General features: G+C 51.9%; 11 protein-coding genes across 11 annotated transcripts; 6 read left to right on the plus strand and 5 right to left on the minus strand.

Annotated features, from left to right (window-relative positions):
• Positions 1-256: 256 nt before the first annotated feature.
• On the minus strand, positions 257-1750 carry HER10_EVM0000490 (uncharacterized protein; the record flags this gene model as incomplete). Its single annotated transcript, XM_035470270.1, has 2 exons — positions 257-1286; positions 1338-1750. 2 exons carry the CDS (start codon positions 1748-1750, stop codon positions 257-259), a joined length of 1443 nt encoding a protein of 480 aa, XP_035326460.1.
• A 1760-nt stretch (positions 1751-3510) lies between these two features.
• On the plus strand, positions 3511-5882 carry HER10_EVM0011345 (glycosyl hydrolase family 76). Its single transcript, XM_035480778.1, has 3 exons — positions 3511-4289; positions 4363-5093; positions 5143-5882. Exons 1-3 carry the CDS (start codon positions 4199-4201, stop codon positions 5821-5823), a joined length of 1503 nt encoding a protein of 500 aa, XP_035327302.1. The 5' UTR covers positions 3511-4198; the 3' UTR covers positions 5824-5882.
• A 353-nt stretch (positions 5883-6235) lies between these two features.
• On the minus strand, positions 6236-6996 carry HER10_EVM0000569 (uncharacterized protein). Its single transcript, XM_035470344.1, has one exon. It carries the CDS (start codon positions 6800-6802, stop codon positions 6317-6319), a length of 486 nt encoding a protein of 161 aa, XP_035326469.1. The 5' UTR covers positions 6803-6996; the 3' UTR covers positions 6236-6316.
• A 1937-nt stretch (positions 6997-8933) lies between these two features.
• Positions 8934-10718, plus strand: HER10_EVM0009069 (uncharacterized protein; the record flags this gene model as incomplete). The annotated part of the gene is made up of 3 exons (XM_035478568.1): positions 8934-9229; positions 9386-9650; positions 9807-10718. 3 exons carry the CDS (start codon positions 8934-8936, stop codon positions 10716-10718), a joined length of 1473 nt encoding a protein of 490 aa, XP_035327116.1.
• Positions 10719-11637: 919 nt separating this feature from the next.
• HER10_EVM0004246 (NCS1 nucleoside transporter) lies at positions 11638-13712 on the plus strand (the record flags this gene model as incomplete). Its single annotated transcript, XM_035473898.1, has 4 exons — positions 11638-11974; positions 12048-12215; positions 12287-12518; positions 12573-13712. The coding sequence occupies exons 1-4, from the start codon at positions 11820-11822 to the stop codon at positions 13710-13712; spliced, it is 1695 nt and encodes a 564-aa protein (XP_035326764.1). The 5' UTR covers positions 11638-11819.
• A 173-nt stretch (positions 13713-13885) lies between these two features.
• HER10_EVM0000088 (uncharacterized protein) lies at positions 13886-15759 on the minus strand (the record flags this gene model as incomplete). Its single annotated transcript, XM_035469883.1, has 6 exons — positions 13886-13948; positions 14010-14788; positions 14842-14933; positions 14992-15313; positions 15388-15567; positions 15621-15759. The coding sequence occupies 6 exons, from the start codon at positions 15757-15759 to the stop codon at positions 13886-13888; spliced, it is 1575 nt and encodes a 524-aa protein (XP_035326411.1).
• A 483-nt stretch (positions 15760-16242) lies between these two features.
• HER10_EVM0000540 (uncharacterized protein) lies at positions 16243-17992 on the plus strand (the record flags this gene model as incomplete). Its single annotated transcript, XM_035470316.1, has 3 exons — positions 16243-17446; positions 17502-17688; positions 17773-17992. The coding sequence occupies 3 exons, from the start codon at positions 16243-16245 to the stop codon at positions 17990-17992; spliced, it is 1611 nt and encodes a 536-aa protein (XP_035326464.1).
• Positions 17993-18471: 479 nt separating this feature from the next.
• On the plus strand, positions 18472-20631 carry HER10_EVM0007887 (uncharacterized protein; the record flags this gene model as incomplete). The annotated part of the gene is made up of 2 exons (XM_035477427.1): positions 18472-18833; positions 18900-20631. Exons 1-2 carry the CDS (start codon positions 18502-18504, stop codon positions 20629-20631), a joined length of 2064 nt encoding a protein of 687 aa, XP_035327018.1. The 5' UTR covers positions 18472-18501.
• An 80-nt stretch (positions 20632-20711) lies between these two features.
• Positions 20712-22534, minus strand: HER10_EVM0008967 (major facilitator superfamily transporter; the record flags this gene model as incomplete). Its single annotated transcript, XM_035478472.1, has 6 exons — positions 20712-20851; positions 20915-21124; positions 21187-21321; positions 21378-21584; positions 21644-21851; positions 21908-22534. The coding sequence occupies 6 exons, from the start codon at positions 22532-22534 to the stop codon at positions 20712-20714; spliced, it is 1527 nt and encodes a 508-aa protein (XP_035327110.1).
• Positions 22535-23064: 530 nt separating this feature from the next.
• Positions 23065-24238, plus strand: HER10_EVM0005067 (HpcH/HpaI aldolase/citrate lyase family protein; the record flags this gene model as incomplete). The annotated part of the gene is made up of 2 exons (XM_035474692.1): positions 23065-23559; positions 23639-24238. Exons 1-2 carry the CDS (start codon positions 23443-23445, stop codon positions 24236-24238), a joined length of 717 nt encoding a protein of 238 aa, XP_035326833.1. The 5' UTR covers positions 23065-23442.
• Positions 24239-24281: 43 nt separating this feature from the next.
• Positions 24282-25238, minus strand: HER10_EVM0011521 (uncharacterized protein; the record flags this gene model as incomplete). The annotated part of the gene is made up of 2 exons (XM_035480951.1): positions 24282-24986; positions 25116-25238. The coding sequence occupies 2 exons, from the start codon at positions 25236-25238 to the stop codon at positions 24282-24284; spliced, it is 828 nt and encodes a 275-aa protein (XP_035327315.1).
• Between the last annotated feature and the right edge of the window lie 302 nt (positions 25239-25540).

Below are 25540 nucleotides of genomic sequence, written 5' to 3' on the forward strand. Positions count from 1 at the left end.
ACGACGCCGAGGGTTGAAATTGAGCGAGAGCATTTGAATTTCGAATATGTCATCTGACTGAGTGTTGGCAACTTCGTCTCGTTTCGTTGGGACAAAGTGAAGATTGTAAGTCCGATGCATCATCGTCATGTGGAAACTCAACGTAAATGTGATAAGCTTTTGTGATCCATTAACTCTTAGAAATTCCATTCGACATCAGTTTTGTTCTCTACAGTGTGATGCGGATATGTTTATTCTGGCTCTAGTCTACAACGTCTCAGGCAGCCTGCCGTCGCCTTCCCCTCTCCCTTCCAAATACCTTGTGCCCCGAGAGACTAAAGTTTTCCAGGGTATCCGTCAAAGTATCTGCAGAGCCCAGCGTCATGGTTGACTCATCTGATCCGCGAGAAGAGAACGACCCTTCCCTCCCGGGCCGTCTTCTGTGATGAGCGGGATGTCCACACCTACGCCGACTTCTCAACTTATCTGGCTTCTCAGAGAATTGAGACGCAGTATCTGCAAGCGATTCATTAATGCTGGCACTTCGGCTGAGCATTCCAGTGCTCGTGTTGGATGATGCCTCGAGCCCCTGATCCGCTGAAGTGCCCGGCTTTCCGTGCCTTCTTCGTCTGTGAAACTTCTCCGCTGCTGCTTCTGCTGCTCCAAGGTGTTTGGGTGGACGCCTGTCTAGCTTCTTGCGGGATGATGTCCTCTTTGCCTTTGAATCGTCGAAAGTTTCCGGAGTCTCTGTGTCCCTTCCATCTTTTGAACCAGAAGCTCTGAGTTGCTCTACGTGCGCCACAGCCTTGTTCTGATCTACGTCCTTGGGTGGTGTTGCAGGCGGCGTATCAAAGTCGGTGGCTTCTAGCTCTGGTCGTAATGTAGTCGCCCGACTCAACGATGTCTGCAAACCCAAATCCTTGGGGGAGAAATTGATGAGATCCTCTACTTCGGCTTCTTCCTCCATGACTGGCTCGAGATCTGATGTCGCAACAGGCGACTCGTCCGCACTCTGCTCGACTGATGAGCTGGTACGCGTGCTGAAAGAGGCATATCTTTGGAGCGCTCGTCGGTATGTCTTAGTGTTGATTAAGTCGTAGTCAAAGTCAAACTCTGTGGTGCTAATGACTGAGTCCCTGTTCCTCGGGACACCGACCACGCTGCCTTCATCCAAGGAATCGGGACTCGCTGGTCGGAAGCCAGGGACCTTTGGATAGTACGCCGCAGGTTCTCGGACGTCTTGCTTTGCTGCGTTCAAGGTTGACTGATTTTGGATCAACAATGTCTTTATGTCCTGGGTTGATCGACTATGGTAAGGTTAGTAGACATAGAATAATATGCGACGGATAGTCACTTACAGGTTCAACGTCTGCGTCAATAGCGTCAACGTAGCTTTCTTGCGGTCTAGTCGTCCAAGCAGCCTTGTCATCTCTCCCTCCTTCCACAGGACTTTGATCTTGGTCTTCCAGTCAGTCCGGAGAAACAGATCCTCGTACTCTTTGCTGATAGACAAAAGCGTAGCATGACACCCGTTGACGGCCACGGTAAAGACATCCTCCAAGCCTAGCCGGTCAATGGCTTCTGGGTCCTGAAGCACGACGCTCTCAACCTGTCGGAGCGCTATTTGTACCGCATGTGCCTCTTCAGCAATGTCTGCTATATTTTGCGGTGCGTCGTCATAGGCGTCGATGGTCTCTTTAACTTTCCAAGAGGCTTTCAGGACGGCGCCTGCCAGAGAAGCTGCAGCAGTGACAATGGTTACAGGATCCATGATGGTGGGTGGAAGAGTAAGGACCCTAATTTACGGCCGATCTTCGAAAATCAGGGTACTGCTTTGGTTTTGTTCTCATCCTTTGTCCGAACTTTGTTTCATCGGGCCGTGCATGTTGCGATGGAGATGCAGTTTTGAAACACCAGGCGAGGTGGAAATGCCGAGGTTGTTCAACTTAAGCTTCATTGCACATGCATCATGCTCTGATTCGCTCTAGTTTACCTATAGAATTTGAGGCCAGAGATGAGGTCTTAATGGCAACTTGTGAACTTTTGACCGAATCTCATAGTACTTCATGTTTCCATGTCAGTCCCTAGAGGTACGCAACCTCATTGGAACTTTTGTGCCTAAAGCTCCTGTGGTTTTTCATGACTTCAAGAGGAGGTCCAGACGGCCCAAAATAAAATACGAAAGGCCAAGAAAGTCCGGAGTATTATTCAGAAATAAATGTTGATTACGTACCTACCTAAACTATCGTGTCGGCCATATGCTATACCTTAGGTAGTTGACACCTTGCTAATTATGCCGAGTTTAAGAGCAGAGTGAAAGTTTTGAGCGTATCTTCAAACGAATAATTTGGGCACTGGCGAAACAGTCACCTCATATCTACTGGAATGTTGCGGACATTCTTGAATTGAAAGGGAGTCGAAGATGTAGTGAGTCGCATCAGGGGTTGGATACTTCTCGCCAAGCCAAGGTGGCATTTCTCACGAAGCATGGATCTGCCGTTGTGTTTGATCGCTACTGTCAATCACTTGAACAGTGGTTGAGTGGATGAAAAGCGGCTGCGTCGCTGTCCTTCATTTCAAGTAATGCGCTGAAATGAGTGCCGAGACCTTCATTCTTTAATCGATAAGATAGGCCCACGAGATATGAAAGCTACTGCTTCATGATGTCTCTCAGCAACGGCGGTGCATTTAGTGATTCTGTGCTTGTGAGCATCCGTTGGAGCAAGGGGAAGTCATTACGCTAAACCGAATTTAGGGCCTTACGAGAGACTTTCAGCTCGGTTTACGGAACCGAGCTAATTAATCCATGATCCCCGCTCTTGCATAGCTGAGTGAGCTGTGCTTCTTTGGCTGACTGGTTACGGTGCGTCTGAGGTCACCCCGCGGTGGCTCCCAACGGTTGGCCCCAGGGCCCTCGAACACGTCTAGACTTTAGACACTATGGCGGGCTGTTTGACGCCGTCTTATAGCTAATGTTGACCTCGGACTACATCATACAACTCCGCACAGCTCTCACTCACCCAGGCATCACCAAACATGAGGAGCCGGTGAGCTTTCGGGCCACCTGAAGTCCTGAACAAGGCGGCAAAGGAGCATGGTGTGTCAGCGCTGCGTGTGCTGGCGGAGCTTCCAAGAGCCCCCAAGAGACCCCAAGACCCCCTGGCCCGAGAGTCCGGTGGATGATCTCACAGGTTTGCGGATCAAGTCCAGGCTCGTCGGACTCTCAAGTCCAATAGATGTTTTGCCCAGGCCGCCCATTAGCCCCCCTAGGCGCATTCCCGTCGTTTACTTTCGTATTTGTCTTGGCGACGCACAATCCATCCGCCAAAGGGACGAGTCGAGATTGGATGGCAGGATGGGTAGGCCCTTGCACCGCCCCAATGCCCAGGCGAGCTGTGCCTCTTGGTGCCTCTTAGTAGCTTCTTGGTGTTGTTCTTCTGGCTTTTACACCGCGTCATTGTCCTTCTTGGAAGCATACCTCTTTGGCCTGGCTGGTGTGGCCCTGTTCCAAGGTTCAATATTCTCCTCTTGTGCACCCTGACGGATGAAAACCCGGTACCATCTCGTTCGCTTCCAGTTGGAACTTTGTCCCCATGTCGCCAAGGCAAAGCCATGAATCAGCAGGAATCCTGAGAGGATGCTCGCGAGGAGCCCACATCTGCGCCAAGATGCGCGAAGGGGGAACAAAAGTAGCATGACTGCCGCCAGTATGCTCTTCCCCGGATTTTCTCCCAGATTAACTTGCTCTAGCTGCTTTCCGCATCTTCCGGTCGTTCGTCTGCGCTTCTCCCTAGATAATTCCAACTTTGCTGATCCTCCTTCTTGTTGATTCTCGGGGTTGTTCTCGTCCACATGCAGCAGCCTACTCCCAAGACGTACCAAGTTGAACTATAACAACGTCCAAAACTCGACCCCGGCGGTAAAGATCAGTTCGCCCGCGTTAAGCGAATCTTCCAGGAACTGAGCCCTTCTTATTCCCAAGCGGAACGGCTGTAATTACACGAGATCTTCCTCGTGTGCATCTCTTCGAACCAGCACGCGGGCCATCGGTTTGGAGGTGTCGAAATCTGCGCCCCATCTTCCTCAGCGACACTTGCACCGGAGAGATTCCGACCATGAACCACTGATCGTACACTTACCGCTTGACCAGTCGCTCGTTTCGCTTTTCTACCATAAAAGCCCAGGCCAGGGCGTATATCAAGTTGATCACTCGCTCAAAATGCTGTCATCCCATATCCCGAGCGCAGTGCCGCTGGCGTTATGGGCATTCTCCAGAGCTGCCGATGCGGCGTACTCAATAGACACTCGAGGTACGCATAGGAAGGACCAAAACGCACCGTAACCCGTGTAACGCGAGAGAGTCTAACAAACCTCACTGCCTAGAGGATATCCTCACGACGGCCAGCACACTCGCGTACGATCTCATGAAGTTTTACGAAGGAAACAAGACGGGAGAAATCCCCGGTATCTTGCCAGGACCACCAGATTCGGGCGAAGGCGATTACTACTGGTGGCAGGGCGGCGCTATGATGGGAACGTACGTCGACTACTGGTATTACACGGGCGACGAAAGTTACAACCACGTCGTTACCGAAGGAATGCTCCATCAAGTCGGAGAGGGCCGTGATTACATGCCACGGAACCACACTGCCTCTCTCGGCAACGACGACCAAGGGTTTTGGGGCATGACGGCGATGCTCGCGGCCGAGAACAAATTTCCCGACCCCCCAGAAGATAAACCGCAGTGGCTTGCACTCGCACAAGCCGTCTGGACGACTCAAGCGGATCCGGAAAGACACGACGAGACGTGCGGCGGCGGTATGCGGTGGCAGGTTCCCAGGACTAACACGGGGTACGACTACAAGAACACAATTTCGAACGGATGCTTCTTCAATATCGGTGCTCGACTCGCTCGTTATACCGGCAACGATACGTATGCTCGCTACGCCGAACAGACATGGGATTGGCTATGGGCGGTAAACTACATCGATCACGAGAACTGGCGAGTCTACGACGGTGCTCATGTGCCGAAGAACTGCACCAACATCTTCAAGGCAACCTTTTCATACAATATTGCCGTATTGATGCAAGGTTGTGCGTTTTTGGCGAATCATGTAAGTGACTCTATGCCCATGTATCAGCCGAGATGCTGACCCTCCACAGACGGGAGAGCAGAAATGGTTTGACCGCACCGAAGCCCTCGCAAACCGCGCCATTGAAGACTTCTTCGCCGATGGCGTCGCATACGAAATCCCCTGCGAATTTGAGACCGGCCGCTGTTCCCAAGACATGCTTAGCTTCAAGGGATACGTCCATCGCTGGATGACTGTGGTAACGCAACTCGTACCCTCGACCCGCGACCTCATCCTTCCGGTCCTGCGCAACTCCACTCTATCAGCCATCAAGCAGTGTACAGGCGGTGCATCGGGTCGCGCCTGCGGATTTTACTGGAACAAGGGCGTATTTGTCGACCCGGCTGTCGATAAGACTTCTGGCGCGGGCGAGGCTATGAATGTGTTGGCTGCGGTGCAGAGTCTGCTGGAAGTGGCACCTCCTGCTACGAATACCACTGGTGGCACTTCAAAGGGTGACCCCAATGCGGGAATGAACTCAAATCCGTTCAAGGAGTTTGACCCCCTGACTACCGGTGACCGTGCTGGCGCCGGCATCTTGACGTTTGTGGTTCTCTCGAGCGCTATTGGGATCTGGGTGTGGATGTCGCTTGGGTACCAGGAATGGACTGAAGGAGAGAAGGGTAAAGGGAAAGCTCCCCCCATGACTGAGAAGGTTGATACCTCGGTGGAGAGTGTAGCACCGGCGAAAATGGTCAGCTCGCAAAGCTAGAATTGTATTGAGGAAGAAGCCCGTCAACAGCAGGGAAAGTTTTACGAAAAACACTCTGTTAGCCCTGCGGCTTGTGGCGACATGAGTATCTACCAACAGCATATGTATGGCGTTCAATGCAATGAATTTAACAAGAGAGATTCAATCTAGTCGTTTGCTTCCTAATCTTCTTATAATTCTAAACCACACATGGGATTGTGCTTCCGCTCAGCAATGACGTCGGTTTGCTTTTGAGGTCATTACAACCAAACATGTACTTATGTGCATTTCGGTCTTACCAGACTATGGAAGAATAAATAGACCTCGATTGCTTATGAGAGATTTACGACTGCAAAGAAATGTCATTAGGTACCTCCATGTATATGTCTAACTCAAGATGTATGATATTAAAACTCATAAGATCGTGGGTATCGCACTATAAATACAAAACATAATCGTGTCATGTACAGCAACTATCCTCGTTCACTTGCTCAGTCTTCTTTCATACCATCATTTACTTCGTGTGCGTGACATGGTCGGCGGTATAAGCAGGCGCCATCGGGGCTACGCCGCCGTTGTTCGGTGCCACGTACCCAGCCTCACCAGGCTGAGCCATGTGCGCATATCCGTAGCCCTGGTTCTGACCTTGTCCGTAACCTTGGGTGTAGCCATAGCCGTTGTTGGTGTTGTTGTTTCCGTATCCCGGGCCGGGCGGAGGGGCGTCAGTGCCGATGCTGGATCGGCCGTCGCCACCGTAGTATTTGTTCATCTCCTGCTGACGTCTCTTGCTCTGGGTCTTGTGTCGGCGGAAGAGACAGATGCCGATGATGACAACGGCGAGGAAGATGACTACGCCGACGACGATCGCTGCGATGATGCCGCCTCCGATTACCCGGACACCGCTTCGAGTTCTGCCGATACGAGTCGAGGTTGTGACGCGGGCGACGACCTTTGCGACATCGCGAGCAGCGTTTGTGGCTTCGACTTGGATGGCGGGCATGTTGGTGTATTAATCCTTTGACTTTGATTTAAGATAAATGGTTTGTGATACTGTGACTGTTGTGATTTGATAGAGACTTCTTTTCGAGTTGACAACTTGTTGCGATCAAATTTAGTGAAGGAACTGACTGAGTCTTTATCACTCAAAGTTAAAGCACTGGACTTCTAGAACGTCATCCCAAGTGCTTCAAGCCACACGGCAGAGACAACAGCGTTGATCACCACCCTAGTGATCTTCCATCACCGCCTCAGATGGTGCCAAACCAGCGCGATGCCAAATGACATCGGCTGTGGCACAGCATAGATCGAACCATCCCAATTAGGCAGTACGAGTGGCTGTCCGTTGCTGTCACGACTGAAATCATTGTATTGACACGTCTGGCTGCCTGATTCCAAGTCGTTGTGTATGGTTGCAAAGTTGTAGCGGCCGCAGTAGCGCAACGCCAAAGTCGCGGGATCGGCCGTTGATGTCATCGGTCTCACTGCCAAGGCGAAGGAGTGAGACCAGCCACAGCGACGCTAGACTACCACCAGCACAGAGTAGACCTGTATTTTTGCTCGGCCGGTCGGTCTTCCGCGGGGTAGCAGGCATGAAGAGCGCACACCGTTTCAAGGCGGCTCGAGTAGGCTAATAGGCAAAAGTCCCCTAGAAAACAGGAAAATGGGGCATTGTGCTGCGACTCCGCGGATTGAAACCGGATGCAGTCGTGGTGATGCTTGAGGTCCGTCCACACCAGCGCCGGTGAGGAACCGGCTCACCTGTTCCCCCGCTCGATTGAGCGAGCAGCGTGGACCCTGAACATCGGCAATTTTCCCGCAAGGAGATCTAGCGAGTGACCTGCCCGGTGAGACTGCGGCTGTCTCTGGATTGCCGCGATTGATGTATAACCTAATCACCATTGGAAGACTAGGCAAGGTACACACCAAGCCAAGTCTCAAAATTCGCCCGACTGGAGTATTTCGAATGAATGAAATGAGCTCAAGCACCTTTCTTCACTGAGAGAGTCCTTGGCACTTCAGACGTCATAGCACAATGGGCTGCGATCTCATAGTAGGGAACTTTGGGCAGGATCTCACAGAGTCATCACTATGAACTCTCATCGCGAAAGGGCTCAAGGTCATCTGGCTCACTACCGATGATGAAATAATGAGAGCCCACCCAAAATTCTTGAAGATTTTGGGTAATTTGTTCGTGGTGCTTGAAAGAAATGACTCGCTGGGTTGACGGCGCATTTGTACGTAAAAATTTCCAGGGTGTTGACAATGGCGACCCTCAAAAGCGGACACTCGCCGATGACAATAATTATCTGGCTTTCTAATGTAGAGAGAGTTCAATAATGATCAGAATCTTTCTATACCGACTATAACATATCATCGCATTCTCTCGTCGGTCGTTAGCCAGCCTAAGTAAGTAACCTGTAGCAAGTGATGTGACCAGGCTCATTGAATGGCTTGTGTGATCAGACGTACATATGCCGAGGCCGTGATGGATCGATCTTCCGGCGGACTCCTCTGAAAAATTGCATGAAAACACCAGACGAACCACAGTTACTACTCCATGCACACAGTACACCCGATCAAAGTTGATCGCAAGCTCCGATGTACCGCCGCAAGTGGCTCTCCTCACCCCTCACTAATATCGGGAAATCCCTGCAGCTCGCGGGGGTTGGGCTGGATCGTCTAGATGGAGATGATCTGATAAGATAAAAACTTATTGCTCACCACACTCACGCAGCATTCTGCCGCCCATCCATTCATGTTACAACTACACCCTTGTCTTCTCTTTTGAGCAGCCAGCAGCCTACTAGGGCCCCCCAAATTTGGCGAAAAAATTGCTGCAGAACTGCAGAAAATCGCTCGCTCGCTTGAAGGAGGGGCGGGCGGAAACGTAATAACGAACGTTGGTTCTCGCCAGCCACAACTCTATCCCGAATCCGAGCGACAGCAAGACGCCCGTCAACGGATGTAAGGCACAATCCAGGACCCTCTCTATCTCACAGTCTCTCCTCAGTCCTCATCTCTCTTATCTGTATCTTTCTCACACGGCCTTGCTTTTTGTTACTGCAGCTGCTACCCTGGTTACTCTCTGCACACTGGAGTTGAGTTAGCCGCGACGATCCGATCCAGTTCAGATGCCGCCCTTGGTCCCTCCTACGCGACGCTCGCGCAACGGCTGCATCGACTGCCGCAAGGCAAAAGTCAAGTGCGATGAGATTCGCCCCTCATGCGGAACTTGCGCTCGACGTAGGCTCGTGTGCCAGGGATACAAGACGCAGCCCGGCGCTGCACAGCATGCCAGGCACTCACCCTCGTCGCTGCTGGCTGCCGGTGCTGGTGCCAGTAATACTGCCGCCGGAGCAGCAAAGGAATCAGTGCCGGGATTTGCATCAAAATCTCCGGACCTCCTCTCCGTAGCCGTCTCCGCCGGGTCTACAAGCAGCAGCCCAACGACGCCGGCGGCGCAAAGAGCACCACCGACTTCAAATCGGCAGACACTGGCTCTAGATACACGCACTTTCTCTCTGCTTCCTCCAGGATCGGTGCCTGTCGCAGACCAGCCGTATCTAGAAGTCTACTTCAACAGACACCCCTTCGAGCTGCTGATAGGTCACGAGTTCGTGTGCGAGATGAACGCCAACATCGTGATGATGCTGCAGCAGGATCCGGTGGTGATTGCTGACACGATTTCGGCTATTGGCTACTCATATGATGTCGGCAGCTCTTCTGCGGCGCTGCTGCCGGTACTGAATCGGAGGGCAAAGATCCTCGCTAACCTGAGGAATATGAAGCCCTCGACTCACTACTTCGAAGAGGCGCTCTTCCTGCTTCTCGGACTGTGTGCAATGGAAGTGAGTCCATATTCTCTTTTTCCCTCTTCCTCCTGCGCGGGTCGGTCTTCATCACTACTGCTCGGGACTGGACCATAAACCCGTGGACCTTGCATTAGATCGATGGATGGGCCACTACACCCCAGTGACCCGATTCGCATTGCTCACAGGGTCTAGCTCGTCACTTTGGCACAACCTGGACACCATGCAACCATACCCACAGTCCTATCAAACGTGGCCTCACTTATCAGTCACCACGTCTCTACGGGGGGCGACGTATCTTCCGTCGCGAGATACTACCTCAGAGCACTGGCGAGACAAGACCTTGTTGTCTCCTTGATCCAGCTCCGGCGTCCTAGAGTTCCCAGCTACGTTTGGCTGGAAAACGAAGCGGCTAAACCAGACCGTCTTCTTGGGTATACCGTTACCCTCATGCCGTTGCTAGAGGAGCTCTGCACTTTAGCCGAAGAGGTCCGCGACCAGATCCTTCAGCCTGCTTTTGGAAATACCCTCTTGGGTGGTGGCAGCGCAACATCGCCGACAGGCACAGAGGAACGGGGTTCATCGTCTCCGCCCGTATGCGTCGACAGCTGGCTCGACGCCGGCTACTCCAACCTCGCCTTCCGCGCCGACTCCCTTCGCCTGCGCCTCGAGTCCTGGAAGCCCACAATCTCAGACAGTCTTTCCTTCCGCTCAGCGCGCAAATTCCGCGCCCAGGCTGCCTGTTACCGCGCGGGCGCTCTCCTCTACCTGCACCGGCTCTTCTGCCTCCCCGGGTCCACGGCGGACGCGGACGGCGAGGCGTTGAGCAAGGCCCACGACGTGATGCTGTACACGAGCGGACCGCCCTCCGAGTCCAAGATGCTGCTGTGGCCCGTCTTCATGGCTGCTTGCGAAATGCTGGACGCGGACGACCGGGCTGCCGTGCTCGACGTCTTTGACTCGATTGGCACGCACCGCAAGACGGTTACGGTTGAGCGGACGAGGATGTTTGTCGAGGAACGGGTTTGGAAGGCGAGGGATCAAGGGAGGGAGTGGAATTGGATGATTTTAGCGCAAGAGTTTCCGGGGGAGTGTTTGCCGATCTGATTCGATATCCATCAACTGGGAGGTCGGCCGGCGTGTGGGTGAGGTAATTAAACAACTCACCCTGGGTTCGGGTTGTGGCGGCGGCGGCACGACGGGCGGCATTTCATCATGAGCCGGCCCTTTTTCTCTCCCTCCACCTCATAAGCATGATTTTATGAAACAAAACGGGTGCATTAGCTTAGCTCGCAGAATTGTCTCCCAAGGGGACATGTTTGACGTTGAAATAGGCTTCACTGCAAGCGCATCCAGTTGTTCGTGGATCGGGTCCCACGCGGTCTAGTCCTTCACGGTTCACCCGTTGTCTCGGATTCATAAGCTCTGAACCTGGCGACCACGTTGCGGCGCAGGCTTTGGCTATCTTTGCTATCATGACAGGCTATCTTGATAAAGCACGTCAAGAACGTCAACCACAGGTTCGAAGCCTTGGGCACGGTGAATGAACCAATCATCATTCAATGCTGTTGGCACACTTGGCATTCCCGCATATTTCTCTAAAGCCTTTCTTAGCCAGCGCCAAGAGCGGATATCTGATCGGCCAGCTTGTTTCTACCATCGGTCGTCTTTTCCTCAAGTGGCCTTATTTCCATCTCAAAACTCAAGCTACTACTCTTCCAGTGTCTCCTAACAAAAATGGACGGATCAGGTGCGGGGTCCAATGTGACCTCGGAGACAATCGGCGTCACGCTTGGTGGCAGCGGGTGGAAAGTGTGAAAAGTCTCTCGCAGATCCCTGGGGTGGTCTTCAGGGGTCTATGAATCTGATAAGGTCGAGCTGCAGATGGACTCGCACCACTTGATCAATCTGATAAGCCGCTGGGATGGAGGGTGGACTATCCCGTGTGGGGGGTGCGGTGTTTTTATTACCGACATAAGAGCCACATCTGCTCTTTTAGACCGAAGTATTCAGCAGAGGTGGAAAATTTGCACCAGCTACCGGGACGGTTCTCGAGCTTCAACTTCTTGTCCGAGTTCCTCAACGAACTTGTCAGACATTGACGATTGTTGTCTGAACAGAAGATCTATTACAGACTCTCATCGTGTGTAGAAACCGAGTGGGGATCCTCTTTCAACCCAAGACCCGCCGTCGACTACATCAGCCACAATGGCGAAAAGACTACTCGAGAGATTCCGGGTGCGAGATGACCATGAGCACGGATACGAGACGACGAAATGGATCAATCCTGATATCGCTCCTCTGCCTCCCAACAGAAGAACGTGGGGAATGTGGGCATTCCTGGGTTTCGGATCCATCTCCAAGTAAGTCTGGTAGAAGCTGCATTAGCTCAATTCACTGCATTTATGTCCAGATGTGCTAATCATATTTCTACAGTCTTTGCATTTCGGCATGGACAGGCGCGGCTTCTCTGCTGTCGCTGGGTCTCACCATCCCGCAGACCATCGGTCTGATGATCCTGGCCAGAGCTCTGATTTGTCTGCTCGTCATCGGAAACGGATGGATGGGCTCCGAATGGCACATTGGGTTCACTGTGTCTCAGAGGTAAGCGCTGCAGATTGTCACTATTTTTTTTCTATGTTAAAAGGCACGTGAAACTAACCTGGATCCTGCAGAATCATTCTGGGTATGAACGGTGCCTACATTGGCCAATTGATCCGAATCATGCTATCCATCGTCTGGTACGGCTCTCAAGCCTGGCTGGGTGGTCTCTGCGTGTCTGCTATGCTTAGCAGCTGGAGCTACAACTTCTTGATGATGGAGAACACTCTCCCAGAGAGCGCGCACATGGTCACCAGAGACCTTGTGGGATTCGTCATCTTTCACTTGATCTCGGTTCCATTCCTGGTGAGGAAATCTTGCTAGAGCTTCTGAGGCCTCTTACTAACTCTCTTCTTGTAGCTCATCAGGATTGAGAAAGCTAAGATTCCCGTCATCACAGCCAACCTCATTGTCTTCGTCACGATGATGGGCATCACTATCTGGGCCTGCACTACCGGCGGTACAGGTCCTCTCTTCGAGTCCGGCGCCAAGCAGCCCTCTCTTCTCACAAAGGAATGGGCCTGGGTCTACGGCATCATCGCCTCAGTCGGCAACATCTCAGCCGGTATCCTCAACCAGTCCGACTTCACGCGTTTCGCCCGCAAGCAAGGCATCCAGGTCCCTGGCATCATCTTCTCGCTCTTCATCCCGGGCATGATCGTGCCAATTTTCGCCATCCTTACTGCCTCGGCCTCCATGGAGATTTGGGAGCTCGAGGAGCCCATGTGGAACCCGCTGACCGTCATCACGCAGTGGATGATGGACGACTACAGCTCCAAGGCCCGCGCCGGTGCCTTCTTTTGCAGTTTGGGCTTCGTTCTTGGTCAGATTGCGGAGAACATCCTTGGTAACGGATATGCTGCTGGTATGGATCTCGCTGGCCTGCTCCCTACCTGGATCACCATCAAGCGTGGCGCGCTTCTTGCCGCCGCTCTATCCTGGGCCGTTCAGCCGTGGGAATTTTACAACACTGCTAGCACGTTTGTGTCTGTGGCGGCTAGTTTCTCAGTCTTTATGGGCCCCTTGACTGGCATCATGATGACCGACTACTTTATTGTCCGCCGGCAGAAGATTGAAATCAGCCAGTTGTACACTGGGTCCAAGGAAGGGGCTTACTGGTACACCTACGGATTCAACTGGAGAGCCTTTGTCGCTTGGGTCGTTTGCTTCGTCCCCGCCATGCCAGGTATGATTGCCGCCGTCAACCCCAACGTTAAGATCAACGACGGACTTTACAAGTATTACCTTGGCAACTACATCTTCGGTTTCCTCGAGGCTGGAGCACTCTACGCTCTCCTAACCTTTGTCTTCAAGCCACAGAGACTTGGATGCCAGGATGACTTTGATCTCTACGGCACATTCGAGGATGATGTTGCGATCAGCAAGGGCATGGCGCCTTTTGAAAGACCCAAGGGGATTGATGGGCCCATCGAAGGAAGATCGGTACATCTCCAAGACGACGGGTCCAAGAACAAGCCCGGGCCCTCGATTGCTGTTTGAAAGCTTTGATACCCATACTTACATGCAGAAAAGGGAGGATGTACTGGTGAACTTATATCACTTGTTGCAAGTCGCGTAGAAGGTGGATTATAGCTAGCTTAAGTCTAAAACGTGAAATTTCTGAGCAATAGCAAGCATCACTTGACTAGACCTATGCTGGCTGCTGCGCCGTTCTATTCCCAATACTTCGCTATCACCTTTGCGAGACGCGCGACCCCGGTGCTGATTTCTTCTTTCTGCAATGAGTCAAATTAGTAATCTCCCATATCCTGAGGGCGTTGAAATCAATCGACTTACTGTCGGCGTCGCGAAAGAGAACCGGAAATGCGCCGTACGTGGATCAGCACCTCGAGCGGCAGTAGTCATTTTGTCAGGCCCCTGCCAGGCATGATAGTACGATCCCGGAGTGAGAAGAACAAGTTCCGTCGCCCACGCCTGCCACAGCTCATTGGCAAAGTCCTGCTCTGGATCTTTGCTCTTTCCGGCCTTCTCAATCTCCATGAAGCGGTCGATGCCGTCAAAGTAGAACTTACACCAGACGAACATACCAGCTCCAGGGTCAACGAAGCTGAAGACAGGTTTCACCTTGCCATCATGGGAGCTCTTGACACACACTACAAGACCCTGCGCTTCAGGTATAGGCGACTCCTCCGCAGGCAGAAGGTCAAAGTGGGCGCTAAATGCGTCCAGAAGCCAGTCTCGCCTGGTACGGTACTGAAACTGTAGATTTTGCAGCCAAGTGAGATAGCCGTCGATACCCCATTTCTGAAGGAGACCAAGAACGAAGGCCTGACTCAACCCTGCTGGGTCCTGTGTCTCGACTTCAGTTGCGCGGAGGAGACGTTCGGTGAAGACCGGGTTGGCGACGAAGTATCCTAGACGGAGGCCGGGGAACAGGGTCTTCGAGAAGGAGTCGAGACGAATGACTCTGCCTTGGGTGTCCATAGAGAGGAACGTAGGCACGAGGGTATTGAGAAAATCTGGGATGGATTTGGGCGTGAAGGTTGTTTCTATGGGCGATCCGTAGCCTGGGTATTGGAGGAAGTAATAAGGATCATCCTCGACGATGATAACGTCTACTATCTATCAGCAACTTCTCTGTAGGTGAACCTGAGCAGCTCGAGCGTACCAAACTCAACGCAGATGTCGTAGATTTCTTTTCTTCTTTGTGCTGAGATAGTGATTCCTGTCGGATTTGATCCGACAGAAACAAGATAGAGTCTGTTACTCATTAATCATTCATTGGACTCATAGTGTTGAGGTCTGCAGGTACACTTACACTCTTGGTCTTCGCGATCCTCTTTCCTGCTCATCCCAACTCGACAAAAGATGTCTAAGATTCTTCGCCATGATTCCTGCCGCATCAGCAGCAACTGGAACAGCTTTGATGCCCATTGGGATCCAGAGAGCCTGAGCTGAAGGATATGTAAACTCTTCGACGATGACAAAGTCGTCGTCCTCGCAGAGTAGTCCCACTATCTTTGCCCATGCATTGGTGTTACCGGGGTGTAGTAGGCACTCATAATCGCAAGGGGGCGAGTGCACTCTTTCTGTTAGCTCCTTTGCGAGGGCTATTAACTGCCGATTGCCGGCACCAGAACCTACGGCGAAGTGTCAACGTGACCATTCGGTGGTGAAAGTATTGGCTGAAGGTTATCAAAGCGGGAATACACACCATATTGCAGAAACTGGGTCAAGCCTAGATCTCCTGTAGACAAACCACGTCCGAATTTCAGGCTCAGCCCATCTCTTTTGTCTTGTTCGAGAGAATGCCGGTTGACTGAAAGTGGAGCTTCGGGGGACAAACAATCGAACTTGGCTTGGTCAAGCGGAAAGAGAGACGGATGAGGTAATCCTATTACCGTTAGTTTCATCCCATCCCAAGTATTCGGAGCTTTGGCGTTTTACCTCCGGCAAAGCTCACCATGCCATCATATCCCATGAATTTGATGATGTCTTTCAATGGCGAGGGATGACGGACTCTGCTCTTGGCATTGATATGATGTGAAAGGTCCACCATAGTAGAGCTGTGGCCAAGGCTTCCCATATTGTCGTCTGTCTTCGTGTAAGCTATATACTTAGTACGAGACAGTTGATGCGAATGCAAGCTCAAGTAGGAGTAATATCAATAGTAGATGAAAGGTTCACTCAGTCATTGTCGGAAGCATGAGAACCTTGACCTCCTTGCCGAAGCTGTTTGCATCTTATCTAAGCTAATGTCCATAGCATATTTACATCCTTGGGCCTACGGAATCATTACACTTGACATATCGAGAGTCGGTTCATCGGACGGAGATCCGGCCGAAACTGGAGAGGATGTCTTATCAGTTGGCTGCCCGCGGGGAGGAAATCAAGCGTTATCGGCCCCATAGCGGAACGGATCTCGGAGCCCCGCCGGAGCCCAGTTCTGTCGCCGAAACCGTTACAGGAGGTGTCGATGGCATATTCATCAGTCAGTCATCAGATGAGAATGTTTGCTGGTTGACAATACTCGTTGCACACATCATAGTTGTAACAAAACCATCGCATCATGGGTAACACCATCTCATACCAAGACACGCCAGTCGAGCTCAAATTGGGCGACCGAGGAACGATTCGCGGCCTCCAGTTCGATGATAAGTCCAGGCGCTTCACTGGCGTTCCCTACGCACTGCCACCGACTGGCGAGCACCGATGGCGCAAGCCGCGACCATTACCCGCATCATACTCATACACCGACGAAAATGGAGGAGCATATGACGCAACCAAGTTCAAATCTGTATGCCCTCAGAAGGCCTTCCATGTAGTCAAGCCTGACGGTGGAGGAAACGCCTATGGGGAAGACTGTTTGTTTGTCAACATCTGGACCCCGGTTCCCAAAGAAGGCGAAGAAAACAAGAAATGGCCGGTGCAGCTTTGGATTCACGGCGGGTGGTTCCAGATGGGTGATCCGTCGCAGGAGCCGGGTATGGATGCAACGGAGCTGATTACTACGGGTGGCCTCAACGCCATTGTCGTAGCTATCGGATATCGACTCAACGTATTTGGGTTCCTTGCCGGCAACGACCTTCTGCAAGAGAGCAACGGTGAAGCGGGCGGTAACTTTGGTCTTTGGGATCAAAGACTGGCCGCGGAATGGGTGAGAGACAATATTGCTCATTTTGGGGGAGACCCGGAGAACGTGACGCTTGCTGGCCGGAGTGCTGGGGCATACAGCGCCGAAGCTCAGATGCTCTATGATTTTCGAAAGACTGGGAGCGACTCTCCGCTATATCACCGCATCTTTATGGACTCAAACGCGATTCCAGCGCAACCAAAATCTTTAGCCGATGTTCAGGGCCAGTTCGACGAGCTTTGTGACTATTTCAAGATCGATGCCGCAGTTTCTGGAGCGGAGAAGCTCTCGATTCTCCGCGGTAAAAGTGTCGAAGAGCTTTTGGAGGCTATTCCCCAGCTGAAAAACCACACCTTCCGGCCCGTCACCGATGATGTCTTCATACACTCCGGCATGATTGAGTATCTCCAGGGCAAGGAATTCGCAGATGAGTTCAAGCGAAGAGGGTACAAGTTACTCATCGGCGAGGTTCGCAACGAGGAGACTCTTTACTCATCGTACAATGCACCCACTGAGCCCACGCTGGAAGCTCTGCGCTTACAGGTCTCAAACTACTACGCTCCAGACGTTACAGACCGCGCAATTCAACAGTATAAGCTGCCAGAATCAGACAAGTTGCAAGACTGGCAAACAACATTTGGTAAGCTGCCTCTATTCAATGCGATTTGTTTGTTTTCACTGACAACATGCCACAGGATCAATCGTTTCGGACGGACAAGTGCGCGCACCATCCAGGGCACTTGCGAAAGCGCTAGTCGACAACGGCGTCGATATTCGAGACGTGTGGCGGTACCAGATCGCCTACAGGCTGTCCTTCATCGACGAGAAGGTGGCTCCCGCTTCCTTCGGGGTGGCGCATGCCATGGACAGGCCCATCTGGAAGTGAGTTTTGACTCTCTCTCTTTTCTTATTTGGACTCAGTATCTATTGGCTACGCGCTTTTGCTGACTTCTCGACGCAACCCAGTTTTTCAATTACCCACGGTCCGACCCCGACCGAAAGACAATTGATGGAAGACTGGATTCAAATCTTGGTCAACTTCGTGAACGATACTGAGGGCTATGAGTACGGGACGAAGAGTGTTGAGGAGATAAGGGTCTTGACTCCGGAGGCCACGATTGAAGTTCGGCCTGATGAGCGATGGAGCGAACTGGTGAAGTTGGGGAATATCTTTGCTGGCAAGTAAGCTTCTAGAATCCGAGGCGGCCAGTGACATTAATTTGAAGACATTCCAACGGTTCGCTGCGAGCTCGTGAGGAATGGATACTTGAGGCGCAAGGTGTCACACGTTTGTTCGCTAGCGACGCGAAACGGTGGCTGGAGCCCAGAGGCCAGTGATTTTGCTTCCCACGCCGCTGCTAGGCCAGGAATAGCGCCTCGCGTGAGCTAATACTGTGCCTTCGGGGTGGAATCAAGAATTTAGCTCGTCGTATTAGGGCTGACGGACATGGATTTGGATCCTAATGCTTACTTCAATCCACCCGACACCACCCAAAGTGAGACTGATCTCACTCTAGACGTGAAGTTGCCTCATGTAGTCAGGGGTTTTGCCGCTGAGAACTGGCAATCCCAGCTGCCTGGCGTCCCTGGGTTGCTCCCGATAGACAATATGTAGTTCTGCCATTGCAGATTTGAAATCTCAATCTTCACTTCGCGTCATCAGAACTTCAGTCGCAGGAGCAAACTGCACCTGTGATGCTTCACTCACTACGATGGTCGGCCTGGGGCCCAGAATACTGGGCCCTCGTCGGCGGCATCATCTCCTTCACAGCAATGGTGGTGCTCCTTGCCTGCTTTGACGGCAAGCCAATCTTCACATGGAATGGGGTGACACTCAACGCGGTAGTCTCGATCTTATCAGTAACGATGAAGGCTGCTGTCGCATTTGTCCTCTCAGAATGTCTAGCGCAGTGGAAATGGATACTGTTCACTCGCGAAGACCGGCCGCTGATGGACTTCGACCGTATCGACGCTGCCACCCGCGGCCCTCTTGGAAGCTTGCGGATCATATTCCGGACGCGAGGCGCGTGAGTTTACCCCCTCCACCATATTTCAACATCTCATAAGACAACCACTGACGACTTTGGCACCAGTTACGCTGTCCAACTTGGTGCTATCCTGACCCTCCTTGCCGTCGCTCTCGATCCCCTCGCCCAGCAGGTTATTCAAGTTCGAGAAGGCGTTGTCTATATGCGTAGCACTCAGACGGACAAGGGGCCGCTTGCGCTAAACTCCGGCACGCAGACCTACTCCATGGGCACAGCGCAAGTCACACAATCGTCGAGGCAAAACTCGACCACAAACGATTACTGGGTTTCAACGGACACGCCGCTGTCCATGCAAGGCGCAATCTTGAATGGGCTATCCAAATCACGCTGGGAAGTGGAACAAGAGGCCTTGATCCAATGCCCCACAAGCAACTGCACCTGGGACCAATTTAAGAGCCTAGGGATCTGCCACAAATGCAACGACCTCACATCAGAGCTCAAGCAGGTCGGGGGGTTCGGACAAGCAATTATTGCATTGGCAAACACCACATTAGCTGGCTACAAAGTCCCCGGAACAGCATTCGTCCTTCCAAATGGTCACTTTATTGCCAACATCGATGGCTGCCCACCATACAACGGGCGTTACGCAGAATGCGAAAACAAACAGCCATTGGGCGTCTACTCGAATGACAAGTATACGACCACATCATTCGGAACCGGAATCCCAAGTAAAACCAACTCCATGAAGGATGTAGACACTCTCTTGTGGTCAATGAGCATCATTCACCCAGACATGGAGGCACTCAACAAGTCGTCCGGCTTCACTCCCGGTAAGTCGGACACGGGCTCTACCTCAGGACTTAAACTTTGGCCAGACATACCGATGCAAGCCACAGAGTGCGCGCTCTACTACTGTGTCAAACGGATTGACTCAGCGGTCGAAGGCAACCAAGTCCAGGAGAACGTCACGGAAGCCCTTGATTCGAGACGAGATCCGGATTCGTGGAAACGCTCCTCAGAGTACGAGGATGGCCAACCGGAAAATGTTATCTCAAAAGAAGCGAACGGCACGCTGGAGTTTGACAAATATTGGTCTGCTGTTTACAACACTGACTTGAGGCTCGAATTTCCCAACATCAGTAACGAGGGCTATTACCGAATTTCCCAAGACTCTGTCAAGTCGATGAGCGCGCACATGCAGGACTTGTTCCGCACCAATCTTTCAGGCACTACGGATCAGAGAGAGGAGATCGAGAAGGTACTGGGATCTGATGCAGTCGGGTTCAATGGCGCGTCGTTCGGGCCGTTTGAAGCGGAAAAGTGGTCGATGAAGGCTACGCCGCCGGCGTTGAACGGTCTCTGGACTTGGACCAGGCACAATATCACCAGCATATTTTACACTCTAGCGACAAGCATGACCAACGAGATGCGGAGGAACTACGCACCGGATCAAAGTCAGAAGAGTGGCCAAGATACGGATCGCTTTCAGGATGGTTCTTTGAGTTACTACGGCAACGTGGGCAAGTCCACAGTGCTGTATCACATCGAGTGGCCGTGGATCGCTCTTCACGGCGTGATGCTCATCTCGGCCATCGCATTCCTGTTCACGACGCTTGGCAACTCCAACAGTCGAGGCAATGTACCTTTATGGAAGAGCAGCTCCTTGGCCGCCATAAGGCATGGGCGTGACGTTGGTGGTGTTTTGAGTTGCACCACCACCATGGGCGAGATGGAAGACACTGCGAGGAAGGTTCGCGTGAACTTGCAGGGAGAAGAAAGCGAGGAGACTAAATCTTGTATTGACCGTACAACTGGTTCGACCCCGTCTGAACCATAACATTCTATATTAAATCGATCATTTACTCAAACTACCCCATTAATCTCGCGACATGAGACGGGCTATATGTCCAAAACCGGCTAATACTTATATCTAAAGTGAATGTTCTCTCGGTCCGTCATATCTGCCTCGGCGTTCAATTTTCCAAGACGCTCACTCTCCTCCTTGGAAATCCCTTGCTCGCGAACCAGCTTATCCCGCCTCTTGTTCTCCCAGATGTCTTAAAGTAAAGGTTAGCTCTCAATTTAAGACCGATTGACATTAGCATCGGACAGATACTTACAATAGAAACGCCAGGTAGCCATGCTGCAGAATTCAACGCAGTAGAGAACAGCACAAGCAGTAAGACCGCGAATGTACTTCGGAGCGTCGGACGCCACGAACATTTGGGCACCCACTGCGTTACCAACACAATAGGCCACGAACAGGACTGTAGATGTGACAGTTTTCTTCGTCCTCCCTGCAACGTTAGAGGGGAGGAAAGTCCAGATCACTGAGTTGCGTTAATACGTAACATTGACAAAGAACACGATTGAGAAACAGCAGGATACTTACTCAGACCTGGCAGTGATCCAAAGACTTGCAGGATATACATCCCCCATCTCGTCCATTTCATAGAGTCAGTCGGAAGGAAGGCCAGAGCCATCATACCGCTGAAGGCTGGCACAAGAGAAAACATCATCATCAAGACTGAGAAAGCAAACTGTCAGATAATACAAGTTTAGAGCTCGTTGTTATACACTTACATCTCAGATTCGGCTTCTTCAATGTGACGAATCCAACTACCAAAAACCAGACAATGCTCACGCAGTAATAAGGAGTGGAGCCCTTCAGCAACGTCTCTAGCGGGGTGAACCCAAATGACTTCCAGATCAGTTTCGAAAAGGTCGTGTTCGCTCCGTTCGGTAAGGCATTGATGATGGTTACGAAGAAGAAGAAGTACGTTTGAGGATCTGCAAACTCAAGTGTCAGTTTTTGCTCGTCGTTGTAGGTATCTGCGGGCAATTCTTACCCCTGAATGTCGACCACACTTGGTCCCACTTGAACTCGGATCTCTTCTGACGATCAGAACCTGTCTGGTTGACAATGACGCGGGCCATCGCGGCTTTCTTCTCTTCTTCGTTGAGCCATCGGACTTCGCGGGGTGTACCGAGGATAAACCAGACGAGAATTCCACACGCGATGGTCAGGCCGCCGAGGAATAAGGAAATTCCTTTCCACTAAGAATGGTTGTTAGCCAAGGATCGATCGTGAGCAAGATCTGGGCTTAACTTACTGCAGCCAAACCACCCGGGTCTTTCTGAGCGTGCAGTCCGATTCCATACATGCAAAGCCCGGTAATGATATTCATTCCGGCATTGGATGTTCCCCAAATCAGAGACCTCAGGGTGTGCTCTTGGGAAGTGTACCAGGCTCCGGTAATGAGCATGAATGTCGGAGAGATCGTGCACTCAAGAGCACCCTGTAGCGTTCGAAGAATCATGAGGTGCGCAAAGTTCTTAGCAAAGGCGATGCACAGAACAACGACACCCCACAATACCATCACAACCGACAGGAACTTGCCGGTATGACTCTTCTGTATCAACCAGTTTCCTGGGAACTCGCAGACGAGATAGGAGAGGTAGAATATCGTGCTGAGCCAGTTGAACTGTTCGCCCACGAGACCGGTATCTTCTCGCAGACCGAAGACGGCTTGAACACTGAGAGACGTCTTGTCGGCTTGCTGCGTGCCATAGCACACCCACATCAATGGGAGGAGCCATAAGTCGATCTTGAACCGAAGTTTTCGGAAGTAACGGTCGGAATATTCGGTCGCATCTTCGATAGTGCCCTCAAGAATGTCGTCTGGCTTGCTGGTCTCGTCGACTTCGGGAAACTTTTTAGTATCGGCTGTGGAAGCCATCTTGAATACGGAAGTTGGTCGAAGTGCGGCGGCTAACAATATCCGGATGTGAAGTTTCGTCAACAACCCTGGTCGGATTTCCAATTCGAGATCAACTCAAGGGTCCACCCAAGTACGAAGAGAAAGTCATTGTTTATATCTATGACTGTCTTCAGGACCGATTAATTGGCCCTGGTTCTACTGTTATCAAATCGACTACTGGTCCTTTGGGCTCCTGGTTCTACCTCAAGGTATTCCGGCCGGATCTCTTCCGGGCGACTCCAACTAAGGTGCCTTAGTGCGGTGGCCGCGATACCGGAGATAACGACCAAGGCCACATTCCTGGTCACAACAGCCATTCATCGATAAGGGTGGCAGCATTGTACAGAACTAGTTATCTGCTTGGCAAAGCTCATCTGATTGTGAGCAAATTACGGCCCGGGATCCGGCCGAGCTTACATGGGATCAGTGATATGATCGATCTCGCGAACGACGATCGTAGACAACTTGATCAAGAGCCTACTCACGTGTATGTAGTCGATCAGGGTTGGTGAACTATCTTTTCTATCAAGTACGATATTACCTACTTACCGTCGCAAAGCAGTCGAGTCGCAAAAAGTCTCGCAACACAGGCTCCGAGAACCACATGAGGAGACATCGCACCACGGCTACCAAACAAATCCAGTCGTCCGTCATGGATGTATCAGGGAAGACAAAACTACGCGAATCTTTAGAGCGCGCGAAAGGAGGCAAAGGGCCCAGTATCGGCCAATGGCTGGAGTTTCCGGGCTATTCTCTTGCGAGGACAGTCGCGCCACTGGGTGAGGATGTGAGTGAATGGTTCTAACATCCACCAGTCATACTGATTGAAGGGTACAATCTAGTGGGTTCTGATCGACACGGAGCACGGAAACATCGATGACAGCCAGATGTATCTCCAAGTCGGTGCGATCTCATCCTCGGGGGCGTCTCCCATTGTGCGGATACCAGCTTCAGAACATTGGATGATGAAGAGAGCTTTGGACTGTGGAGCGCATGCCATCATGGTTCCAATGTGCGAGACCAAGGCAAGTCTCTGTCGTTTTGCGCCAAAAGCCCGTCTTGAACTAATGTCATATCATTCAGGAGCAAGCTGAAGCCATCGTTCGCGCATGCAAGTATCCCTCCTCGCGCTGGCCACAAGGTCTTCGGGGCGCGGGAGCTATGTTTGCCCCCGCAGCTTTTAACCAAACCGGCCGAGAGTATCTTCTTACCGCCAACGACAACGTTATGGTTTGCGTACAGATAGAGAACCGAAAGGCCGTAGAGAACGTTGAAGAAATCGCGGCTGTTGACGGCATCGACATGTTATTCGTCGGACCCAACGATCTTGCTTCATCCATGGGTTATGTGGCATTTGACCATGCCTCAATATCAGAAGTCCAGGAGGCGTCAGCACGCGTGCTCAAAGCAGGGCTTGATGCTGGGAAATATGTCGGTCATTTTGCACTTAGTGCTGATGCTGCGGCATTGAAGTACGAGCGAGGGTTTCACTTTGTAAACTGCGGAGCCGATATCGTTGCCATCACAGCTTGGATGTCAGGGGAAATGGCCAAGTTGAAGGACTTGGTAGCGGCTATGGGGAAGCAAAGAAGCGAGATGCAACAAAAGATGGATAGAAAGCAGGGAAACGACGATTCAGAGAACAAGTTACCCTCAACCCAGAGCAATATTGGCTACAGTTGAGGACTTAAGGTAGTCAATTCATTCATAACTAGAGTCACTCTCTCTACACAGTGGCCGGTTGGTTATTCAGCACCCACCTCACTCCGTCAACAACAATCTCTGGCTGTGTCATTTGCACGAAATGCCCACTCTCCTTCGCAAACACAATATCACTCTTTCTAGAGAGCTGCAGAAACTCCCTCATGAGCTTCTCAGTTTTCGCATCAACGCCCTCAATCATATCTCTCACATGCTTCCTCTCCTCCTCCGTCCCATTCCCCTTCGCGACACCCGCAGCGTAAAGCCCGCTCCAGTCTCTGCTACGCGTGCCCACAATCACATACACTGGCTTGTCCCCGAGAAGTGGTTGCCTCTTTGCCAAGCCCTTACTCCTCAGCGTTTCGAAACTTTGCGAGTAACCCTCGGAATCCTCCCGCTGCGCAATCAGTTTGTGCTTCTCTGTAGCCTCTTCCGCGATGAAAGCGTCCCATTCTTCCTTCGTGAGCTTATGCGACGTCGTCAACCCCCAGCCGTCGTATGTCTTGACTCCTGCGGCAATCTTTGTCCAGAGAATAGGGTCGTTGACATCTAGCACGAGCGGCGCCGTCTCATGGTTCGCATCCACAAGGACCAGACCAGCGACCTGACTGGCGCCCTTGAGGGCGAAGTACTCGTGCGTGAGCACACCAGCCCAGGAGTGTCCCACGAGAACGAGCGGGTTGGGGATGGGCGCATGCTCGATCAGGAGGGCGAGTTCTCGGGCGATGTTCTCAGCTGTTGGCGGATTGGGTGAGGGGTCCGAGTGGCGGTTGCCAGAGCGGTCATACGTGTAGCTCCGCAACTGAGAGGGGCCGAGAAGTCGCACTACGGCTTGCCAGTTGAGGGCATCGCTGGCTACACCGGATACAAAGAGTACAACGGGATCGGCCGGGCTATTAGGCTCTGGGCCGTGGGCGTAGATGGCTAGAGAGTGTGTGCCAATATTGACGAGGCGGCCGTTTGGGGGGAGGGTTGAGGCCATTGCTGGAGAATTGATGTAAGACGCCTAGGTGTTCTGTATGATCTCAACAACTCGCGGGTGTGATAAAGATTCGAAAATCACAGATCGCATGTACGTGTGGGACCAAGTGTTGAAAGAAGGCAAGTTGATATTTGTAATGACGATATTGAAGATGATGATGAAGGATGAAATGGCTTTGTAATATCACCAATCAGCGCCCTTCTGAATACATGTGAAGCCGCGCTGTGCTGCACGGCCCACTATTGCTTACATTCGTGATTTCGTGCTTACTTCTACTTCTTCTTAGCGAACTGCTCTCCCTG

This window comes from Colletotrichum scovillei (genome assembly GCF_011075155.1).
Source record: "Colletotrichum scovillei strain TJNH1 chromosome Unknown Contig00011, whole genome shotgun sequence".
In the NCBI taxonomy this organism is placed as follows: Eukaryota; Fungi; Ascomycota; class Sordariomycetes; order Glomerellales; family Glomerellaceae; genus Colletotrichum; species Colletotrichum scovillei.